Source organism: Antennarius striatus, chromosome 8 (genome assembly GCF_040054535.1).
Source record: "Antennarius striatus isolate MH-2024 chromosome 8, ASM4005453v1, whole genome shotgun sequence".
Lineage (NCBI taxonomy): Eukaryota > Metazoa > Chordata > Actinopteri > Lophiiformes > Antennariidae > Antennarius > Antennarius striatus.
In genome coordinates this window covers 16,013,766-16,024,410 of record NC_090783.1, presented here as the reverse complement: position 1 = coordinate 16,024,410, position 10,645 = coordinate 16,013,766, and the positions used below count along the sequence as shown (strand labels likewise).

The following is a 10,645-nucleotide window of genomic DNA, read 5'->3' as shown; positions in this document are numbered from 1 at the left end:
CTACACGACACATGGAAAACATTCACTGGTTGTAATTTACAGCAAGAGGACGGCTAAGTGAATTGCATCTACACAGAAACACAAGCATCTGCTGTGGTGTCATGTCTCATGATGGTTATTTCTATGTTTAGTTCACTAATATGATGCAGACTGAGGCGGCAAAACCCCTGAGGTTGATGAGCAGCTGTGTTTCTATGGCTTACCAGTCCTAGTTCTTCACTTAAAAGGAGAATTGATGCAACACTGCTGACTTTGTTAACTCACTGCCGTTAGAGATGAACACGTGTCGTGGACAAATTAACACAGAGTGTTGCCTCAGCAGGCAGTGTGCGATGCTGCAGCATTTCCCGACTCAGCATTTTTTTTTTCTCCCAAGTCGTTCCAGCAGCCTCTAGATTCTTAGTAAATGACAACTTTCAAACACACGCAGACACACAGATCTGTAAATACATACATTTATGTCTTCACTCTCATGACTGATTTCCAGGGCCGACCTTGCCGCACAAATGAAAAAATATACATACATTACAAACAGGAGAAAAAGAAGTGGTGTGACAGGATTTCACCACATTCAAGGCACTGTTTTCATGCTGGCATTGCTGCCTGCCATCGTGAATGCAGAGTGAATATATTGAGGTCATGTTTCCTCACCGCACGCTCTGGAGCTTTGACTGGTTTGGGTTGTCTCCCTCTTTACTTTTGTGTTTCATGTTGTGTTGAGCGAACACTAACTAAAACACATCAGTGTGGAGACGACAGAGAAGCCACCCACCGCTCCAATCCCACATGGTCATCTGTGGAAAACAGTATCCACAGTCTGCAGGGGACCCAAGGTGGGTATCCCACACTGACTCCGTCATCTAAATGGCCCAGCAGGGGACCTCGCTTCCTGTGCCAGCTCAGGAAGATCAACCTTCCTCTGATCCGGTTCTACGTGACATCCAGTCTTTTCTCTGCACGTCCATCAACAGGAGGAGAATGAACTACAACCTCCATCAGGGGTGCAGAGAAAAATCGTAGGCTCCCACCTGCGGTCCATCTGGACACCTATGTGTGTGTACAGTCAAGAAGAGGAAACACGGCTGCACATCCATTTCACCCTCACAGAACCTGTTCCAACTTCTTGCACTGTTATATTTTCAAGCCAATATAAATCCTGCACATTGCATATTCTGTACACGAATTACATGCATATACTGTACATTATCTATTCCAAATATATCCTCTCTGCATCTGTAAATATTTGCATTATATATAACACAAGGCTTGACTTGCACATACACCCTTTATTTATGCTGCTGTTCATTGGTGCCGTTATATATTTATATGTACACCTATTCACATACATAATTGTCCTGTATAGTCATATTCCTTGTATGTGTACACACCCGGCTGGTAGAGTTGAGTCTGATTCAGGTGAATCTGACTCGACTGGGTTCAAAGTGTTTTTTTGGTGCAGTCTTGGACCAACTGTTGCACTCGGCTTGTTTGGGTTTGAATCCTAGCTGGTGGGATCAAGAGTCAGCTACGCCTCCCTGAAAGATGCATGGGTGGGGGAGTTGCGTTTCTGTCTGTGTGTGTGTGTGTTTTTTTGTCCGGTAAAGGGGGACAGGCTTCGCGTCCTCTAGTCAGAGTAACTGGTTTTTAAAGTGTCAGACCATCCCCGAAAAGAAGCTCAGTCACGGGTAGCGTCCTGAGAGCGCCCTCCGGTGAGTACAGAGTGTAGTACAGCAGGGATTCTGACAGCGTCCGGATGGGGCGTTCAGTTTGGCGCACCACCCGTCTCGCCCACTGCCCCCCCATGAAAGGGTCTGACTGACTCACTGACTGACTGACTGACTGACTGACTGGGGACTACTGGTTGGAGCAGAACCCTTACTCCACTCGCATCCACTTCCCCACTTTCCCTCCTCTCCATTCACACCACCACTCCTTGTTTGTCCACAAGACTGGGTCTGGGTCTCCACCGGGCTCATCGGGGGGGCTAGATGGGTCCCTCATTGTGGGTGCTGTGATTGCTCCTGCTGAGGCCCACACAGTTCTGCTGCTGGTTGAGCAGGTGGGACGTCTCATTGGCTGCCACTACGGACACAACGGGGGCGGTGCTTATGGTGCTGGCTGTGGTCGTGACCACGACGGGGATCTCCACGCTTTCGTGACACTCCATCAGCGTGAGCCCGATCTTAGTGAACTCACTGTCCGTTGATTGGGGCGTTTTGTCCATCTGTGATGCCATTACAGCATTCTGGTATTGTTGACGCGTTACCTAGGAGACAAGAGGATGGCACCATCATCAGGTTGTTGTATACAGCAGAGGGTTGTGATTAGGTTTTAGGGCTTGTAAGCATCTTTTTTGAAATGTTGAGCAATAATCAAGATTCACTGATGAGTTTCTATAATTCTATATCCTGAATTTCAAATAATTGAAAAAGTAATATAATAACACAAAGAAAATTAAAGAACGTATCTTGACAAAAACACAAAGGGTGGATCGACTTCTACAGGATCTATTTCTGCAGTCTGGGCATTAAAACTGTCATGTTTTGTTCCAGATGATACAATACATAGTTTAGTTATATTATTAGACACTTGGGTCAACAAGAATAGGACTCAGCTCAGCTGTGTGTGTTCTAACCTTTATGAACTGCAGGTCTGAGCGCGCTCTGACGGAGTAGTCAGGTACGTAGATCTGCAGAAAAGAGTTGAGCTGGTTGTTGCTGCTGCCGAGAGTCGGGGTGATAGCGTCTATACGATCGCTCCTGTTCAGAGAGTCTGAGTGGTTGAGTCCAAACGGCCGTGGAGGAGATTTATTCTCTGTAAAGACGTGACGTGAGAAGATAATGCATGTAAACGCAAATGAAACACACTGGACAGCCCACAACGTGTAGAGCAAAATAAGAAATACTCTACAGAGTTAATCCTTGACATAAAAGTAGGTGGAAAAATATTTCTGAAATATTCCTTACTTACCTCCATTAGTATTTCTAAAGATTGACTGAATGTTCCTGAAGTGCTATAACTCATTAAAGTAACTCGTTCTTGCAGACTCGCCAATTCAGAATTTCTTTATATTCTATTTGACTGTGCTTGTATATCCGATTTTATTCCCATCCCTCTCAGTAATGCTTTGAGTTTAGTGCTAATTGACTAATTCTAACATGATAAAGCACTCAACAAAGATTGCGAACACAGTAAACATGAAAGCTCTCCTAGCATCAGCCTGTTAGCGTTGCACTTGTGCTCCGTGTTGCATGTTGATATTAGTCTTACTGTTACAGCACCATTTTTTGTCCGCATTGGTAATCTTAGCATTAAGGAAAAAGAGGTTTAAATCATCAGTGTCATGTCACACCTCTGCTGCTATAAACTCATATAAATGTCTAAGTCTAAATACAGACTGCTATAAATCCATGGGAATTAAGAAGCTGTCTACTTGCTACAGGCTAAACTGGTCAGTTTGTGCTGCTCGACAGCTTCATTCTTCATCTGTACTTCCTGTGTATTCGTGAACTTATTCCTGCTTTAGACATTAGCTTTGATTCTTGCACTGATGTATAGAAATCTAATTCCAGCTCAGGTCTTCAGGTGAGGGCCGTTTCATTCAGCAGGTATGGAGTTGGCGGTTTCCTGTGATGCTACTTCCTTACTTCCTTCTATGTGCTACAGAAGACTGTTCTGTTTCTTTTTTTCTTTTCTTTTTTTTTGTTATTTTTTAAAATATTTTTTAATTAAAGCCAGATTATGTTTTCCACTTCTTAAAGAAGCCTAGCGAAAATCCACACAACAAAGTGGAAACGGCTCGGCTAATGCTACTACGCTGACTGGAATGTATGTAATCCCATGTAGGAATATGTGTGTGTGTGTGTGTGTGTGTGTGTGTGTGTGTGTGTGTGTGTGTGTGTGTGTGTGTGTGTGTGTGTGTGTGTGCGCGCGTGCGTGCGTGTGGACCAAACACAGTGGGCCGAAGACCTGGCATGTGAACTCGCAGATTAGTACTCCATTTTTTATGGGCTGCAGGGGCCAGGTCAATACAGAAAACGATGGTGTGTGTGTGTGTGTGTGTGTGTGTGTGTGTGTGTGTGTGTGTGTGTGTGTGCGTGTAAAGAGGTGCACCACAGGTCAGTTCTTAGGAGAGGAAGAGTGTATTTGTTCAACCGCATTTCAGGATACTTATGCATCAGAGTTCCTGGAATCGTGTCCGTGGATGTGTGTGGAGTGTGTGTGCGCTCTTGTGCATCTGAACATATGTGTACGTGCACGTCTTTGCATGTGTGCTCAGTGGTGTCCGGCAGGGGGCTGTAGCTATGGGTCTTGTTTATGTAGTAAGAGGGTTAAAGGTTAGGGGCGAGCGGGGCGGAGCCTGTGTCCGTTGTGGGGCCTCCAGTCTCCAACGCCATTCAGCCAGTTGACTAATGGCCAAAGAGATGAGGGTGTGAAGCCTCCGCATCTGTTTTCCTCTCTTACTCTTCATTATTCACTTTTACACCCGTGGATTTACAAAAGATGCGTCACTCAGGCTCCTGTACCATCATACGAAGCATCTGATTGGTCAACAGAATGATCAGCGTGTGTGGAGGGTGTAAGTGTGGACTGACAAGGCACTGTACCTGGAGATCCGGCCAGTGATTCGGCCCTACCGACCACAAATGTACGAGACAGGGACAGAGGCACTTGGAGGGAGAGACAAAGGATGGATATAAGAAAAAAGAAGAAGAAGGTCTAAAATCGAATTCATTGAAATAGAACGATTGAAAAGAGAAAAGTACTGTAGTTTATGAATCAACTCTCAGTCTAAAAATCATTGAAGAACATGAAGACTTTTGTTCACTGAGATCCTTTTGAGCTGTGCTGTGGGTTAGTAGCTATGCTAACATAAATCAAAGGATTGGTCACAAGCACATTCAGAGCAAACATCCAAAATTTAGGGTTTGATCCCAAGTTATCTGAGGGAGCAATGAATGAAAAGAAATATGACCCTGAGCAAGGATTCAAAGCCAATTTGTTCCAGCAGACTTCAGAATGAACGGCCCACTGACTGTATTTCAACCAACATGAAAGACATTTTATTGGACAGAGACCAGATCTTACCCGGAGACGCCGTCAGAGCCATTGTCCCATAAAAGGAAAAAGGTCCCGCTTCAAACTTCATCCCCTCTTTTCCTGCCTCCACCTCTACTTTCCCCTGGGATTGTGATGACAACAAACAAAGCGTTACTTCAACAAAATGTGCTCCTTACAACACCCGACCTGTCCAATAAAGACTTTTAACGTGCAGCCGTGATGTTGCACCCTCGGTTCTCCACACCTGCAGGATTAGGATGAAATAATCCACAGGCTTGTTCCTGTGGACGAGGTAGTGTTCCACCGCCCGCTTGTTCTTCTCGTCGTACTTCAGCTCCTGGATAACGTTGGGGCGTTTCAACAAGCGCAGCAGAATCTTTTCGGACATTTGCACCGGTGCAAACGGCTCGACCTCTGAGGGCACAGGAGAACAGAGAGGGGAGCAGAACCGAAATCAGTCATCAAGGTTTTAATTGATGCATTGCCCTTGATTCTTTTATTTAAAAAAAATATATATATAAGCAAAAACAGTTTTTATAGACTGCTGGTAAACATCTCTTCACAGACAAAGATTGTGTGCTGAATTTAACAATTTCTTAGTTTCCTATTTAATATGAACAAAATTCCTGAGATGTCCGGGGGGGATTTTTAGATACAATTCCTTAATCTAAGTTGAAGTGAAATGCAGAATTCAAAGATGTTCTCTCAATATGAATGTATTTCACAGAGGAAAAATAGTTACAAAAGAAGATATTTAAGGTGTGCCTTTTAACTGTGATTCATTTTACCTGGACAAAAATATCAAAAAGCACCTCTACAATGTCTGGGGAGATACACGCATACAGTTTAAAAGATTTATTTTAGAGTTATTCTTCGGACATCTTCATCTCAACAGTGATCAGTGATTATAATATTTTCATTTTAATGCTTGACTGTATCTCTCAGAGTGAAGAGGGACACAAACGTGACTGAAAACAAATTTAGAAAAACACTGAACCCAGACTGTAACCAGTCTGCCTCAGTCACTTTATCGGCCAATCAGCTCCCTCCGTTCTGCGGCGGTGATATGTGTCAGCTAGCTGCTGGCTCCGGCACCAGGAACTAAATCCCTAATAGCTTTTAGCGGAACTTAAACAACGCTTAGCTGGTAGGTCAAAGTTCTGAAGCAAATCCATCTGCATCGAGGCTACAGTCAACTGCTGCTGTTGGATATTTTTCAGTCCATTTCCCAAGGGAAAGCGGGTGAAATATTTCACATTTTACACCAAGTATGCCGACTTGTGTGAGAACCCCGATTACAGGCCAAAAATGCTGGATGTGATGTCACTGAGGAACGAGCGTAAGCAAACAGGGTGGTGTTTTTAAAGCTGTGAGCTAAGATCCCCACATGGAACCTTTAGAGCATGACATGCAAGCAAATAGATGCATTTTTTGATTCGGGCAGCGTACTCAGACATCCCGTGCCGTGCTCCCGAGAGGCCTTCCAGCACACACACACACATACACATACACACACACACCCACACACACACACACACACACACACACACACACACACACACACACACACACACACACACACACATACAAACAAACAACAGATACCCATTCTACACACATACTCGCTCCTCCTTATACCCACTTGCCCAATATGGGGACACACACACGCAACCGCACACACACACACACACACACACACACACACACACACACACACACACACACACACACACACACACACACACACACACACACACACACACACACACACACACACACACACACACACACAAACTTTCCCCACAGTGAGGGGCTGAAGGCACACTGGGGGAAGTCAAGCAGCAACGCAGACCACTTGCCTGTTGCTAGGAAACGCAGGGTAGCCAGCAGAAGCTGAGGTGATATTTTAACCTTCATTTCATTGACGGTAGGCCTGAAGGCCGAGAAATCCTGCTTCCTTTCCCGATGGGTGATTTTCTTCTTTGTCTTGTTGTCAGCTGAGGAGGGAAAAGGAAAAGTTCAAAGCGTTAGACACAAACGTAAAACTTTTGACGCAACAGGAAAAGGACATTTCTCAATATGTAACACAGACACACCAGGTAATTTTAATTGATCTGATTCATGTGTAGTATTGTAGATCTAATGAAGTAACTCATTAGGTGCCAAGGTAAAAGATTTGAATATGAATAAATGTACAGTATAATTCATTAGCTTGGTTCACAGGGTGACTAACCTTGAGTTACCCAAAGCTTATTGGTTTTTCCGATAACTTAGCTGCTGCGTTCTTCTCCGAAGTAAAAGAAAACTTTAGGGGGCAATGTTGTTAGCTTACCGCATTCTTAGCATTACTTAAGCCATATGTATAAGGGCAACAAATAAATTGGCATTACATCCACATTTCAAAGCTACTCGAGGTTTAACGGCACAGCCAGCCAGATCTGGTATGCTACATGACACAAGGAGTGTTGATTGACATAAGAAACTTTCGGGAAATTTACACAATCATTCCTTTTTTTTAGAAGTAATAATATAGAGAAGGTTTTGGTTCCCAGCCCCAAAAACCATTTCTTAACTCTTAATGACTTTATGATGTTCAATGAACAAAATATTTTAACCTTCACCACATCAACCTGCAAACCTTGGTGGAAGCATTGGGCATGCAAGAATGAAGAACTCAATACGTTCTGAGAAAATCCCGATAAAGGGGCGCCTTCAGTTTCTGTCAATTTCACATAAATTTAAACTTCTTAACTCTGCGAGACCCACGGTAGTGTAAACATGTCCAAATATAACACTGTCTTTAGTGTTTATTCTAAGAATTATGACTTTGCCCTCTGAATTCCTACTATAATCTCAGAGCACAACTTTTATTGAATGGAGTAAAACTGCTAATAATTCTTACGACTCACATGATGCCCCATTGGATAACCAAACCACTTTTATAGCTCTTGTTTTAGCATGTTTCTGCTCAATGATGCATAGATCACCATTTTTTATAGGGGAAAAGTATTCACAAATACTGAATGATCATTTCCCTGTATGCTCATCACTCTACCTTTCACATTAAATAAAATCATTACATCCTTTCTTATTATGCAACAATTTGCTTCATGCATGCTAATGTAATCCAATGTACCGGTATGTACACAAAAGCAACAAAAACAAAAATTTCAAAAACGCATTTTGTTACTGTAAAGATTTGTTATACCATAATATAATGCACAAAAGGTTACTTCATGGGGACTAAAAGCTTCAGCTGGGAACCTACTGTACAAGTCTGTCTCATCCAGGATCTCCGACTTGATGATTTCTTCAATAATGTCCTCCAGAGTGACGATACCCACCACCTCGTAGAAGGGGTCACCCTCACCCTCGTTGTTCACCCTCTGAACTATGGCCAAGTGGGATTTTCCTAGCAAAACACACACAGACACAAAAACACAGGTTATAGATCTAGAGGGGCAAAATCAAATGAAGATGTTTCACAGATAAATTCTTTGTGGGTGGTATATTATTCACTGAAAAGGAAATAAATCAGACGAACTGTCCTGTAAATGACAGCTATCTGTCAGCCCAATTGGAACACAGAGCTGTGGAAACCACGTGATCAGAAGGAATAACTGATCTCCAGATCATTAAATAAACATAGCTGTTCCTGCAGAGATTGACACAGCCAGACAGACAATCAGACTGATAGTCAAACACTCAGTTTTATCATGAGTCCCCTCAGCCCTCCCTCTCCCCCACTTCTGTGTTCCCAGGACCCTCCTGTGAGCCCTGCCGTCTGAAAAAAAGAAACAAATTGTACAACGTGTATGTAGAGAATACTGTCAAGCAAAATGCTAAACAAATTCTTTGCCTTTTCTCAGCTTGTGATCATTTAAAAGGAATTTTCCAGAGGCCCAGGCTAATATTAGCCCCTGCAAAATGAAGTTTCCATTCCGCCCTGGCGATATTCTCACCGAGCTGAGGAACGGAATGGGCGAAGCCTCTGCTGTGTGATCAGATTGTCTCGAAATGGGTCGTTTGCGTGCGGATACACCTGTGTGTAAATAATGGAGGACGTCAGTGTGTGCTTGAGTGTTATCAGTGTTTAAGTGCAAAGACCTGAAGCAGGTGTGGAGAGAACCCGTGCATCTTTGAGTCAACTGCTTTGGTGCAGGCGAGCACAGACTAGAAAGACTGAAGGCTAATCACCAGGAGTGCTTTATTACACTGCAGTGCACTGATTCCTCACAGCCCTATGACAGCAGACTGATGTGCAGCATTCAGAGCCACAGAGTCTAAATGAGAGAATGTTGTGAGCAGCAGATGCAGCAAAGAGGCTTTCAACCTATACACTCAGGTTACATCTAACAGGCAATTAAGACAACTATTAAAAATTGAAACATCAGAAATCTGCAATGAAATGCAAATGGAACACAGTCTCGTTGGTCGTGCGTTCTGGTTACCAATGACACCTCGAGCGTATGTTCTATCACTGAGAGTTGGAGTTAACTCAGGTAAGCACAATCATGCCTGAAGCAATTATTCTAAAATGTCCAGGGAAGGGAAGATAAATGGAATGTCCAGCACAGGGAAACAAAAGATCGATGCTAACTTCCTCCTCTTTAATGGCATCCACTCCACTCACAGACTTGCACCCAGCTAGGTTTCAAGGGAAATTAAGTCAATCCTTAAGCCGCGAGTGTGAACTGAAATGAGCTGAACAATAAAGAAATGCAATTTAAAATAATATGCAACCCTATTTTGGCACAAATCAATTAATTTTCTGTTAGATTACTATCACCTACATTTGTATTTAAATCTAATGGCCACTCATTTTGGGGGAAAAAAACCCACCATTTCAGCATCTTAGATAAGAAAACCCATCCTATCCTATCCTAAACAGACATATACAGTATGTCTGAGGTAACTACTGTCAGCTACTTGTTACCTTATTTAAGCTTGGAAACAATGGGAATCATCAGGAGACATTATGGTAATGATTCTGGACAGCACTGTGCTTTCAGTTTCCCCCTGTTTCTGGTCTTCATGCTACGCTAAGCTAAGCTAAGCCAAGCCAGGCTAAGCTACACTAACAAGCTGTTATTCCTTTTATTTATTGTACATATTAAGTACGGTGGTGGTGGTCTTCTCATTCTCTAGACAGAAACAAAAAACTCAACAATTTGACCAAATAATCTTAAAACAAGGTCAGTTTACTAGACTTTAAAAGAACTTTCATCCTCTTTAGTTTATGTATAACAATTATACCTTTTACATCTTATGATCTTCCATATATTAATCCATCCATCCGACTGTAATTGTCCCGTCTACAGCTGCATCTTCCACTTTACGGGTCACGGTCGCCACTGGAGTCTATCCCAGCTGGCTATGAGCAGCAGGCGGGGTACACTCCGGACTCGTCACCAGTGTATCGCAGGGCCACATTAAAGACAAACCACTCATGCAAACACTCACACATAAGGACAATTTTGTGTGATCTTTCACTTATGCTGCATGTTTTTGTTGGTGGGAGGAAGCCAGAGAACCTGGAGTGAACCCACACAGAAACAGGAAGACTGTACAAACTCCGACAGAA

The 10,645-nt window shown here is 43.2% G+C and overlaps 1 protein-coding gene across 1 annotated transcript in view; it reads right to left on the bottom strand.

Moving 5' to 3' along the window:
* Positions 1-473: 473 nt before the first annotated feature.
* The window catches only part of cnnm2b (cyclin and CBS domain divalent metal cation transport mediator 2b), a 32,908-nt gene continuing 22,736 nt past the window's right edge, over positions 474-10,645 (bottom strand). The window contains exons 2-8 of the mRNA XM_068322609.1: positions 8,330-8,473; positions 6,921-7,058; positions 5,306-5,475; positions 5,089-5,182; positions 4,608-4,670; positions 2,636-2,814; positions 474-2,266 (exon numbers count right to left, since the gene is read on the bottom strand). Of these exons, the coding sequence (XP_068178710.1) occupies positions 1,985-2,266; positions 2,636-2,814; positions 4,608-4,670; positions 5,089-5,182; positions 5,306-5,475; positions 6,921-7,058; positions 8,330-8,473 (1,070 nt within the window). The 3' untranslated portion in view covers positions 474-1,984. The remainder of the gene's footprint in view (positions 2,267-2,635; positions 2,815-4,607; positions 4,671-5,088; positions 5,183-5,305; positions 5,476-6,920; positions 7,059-8,329; positions 8,474-10,645) is intronic.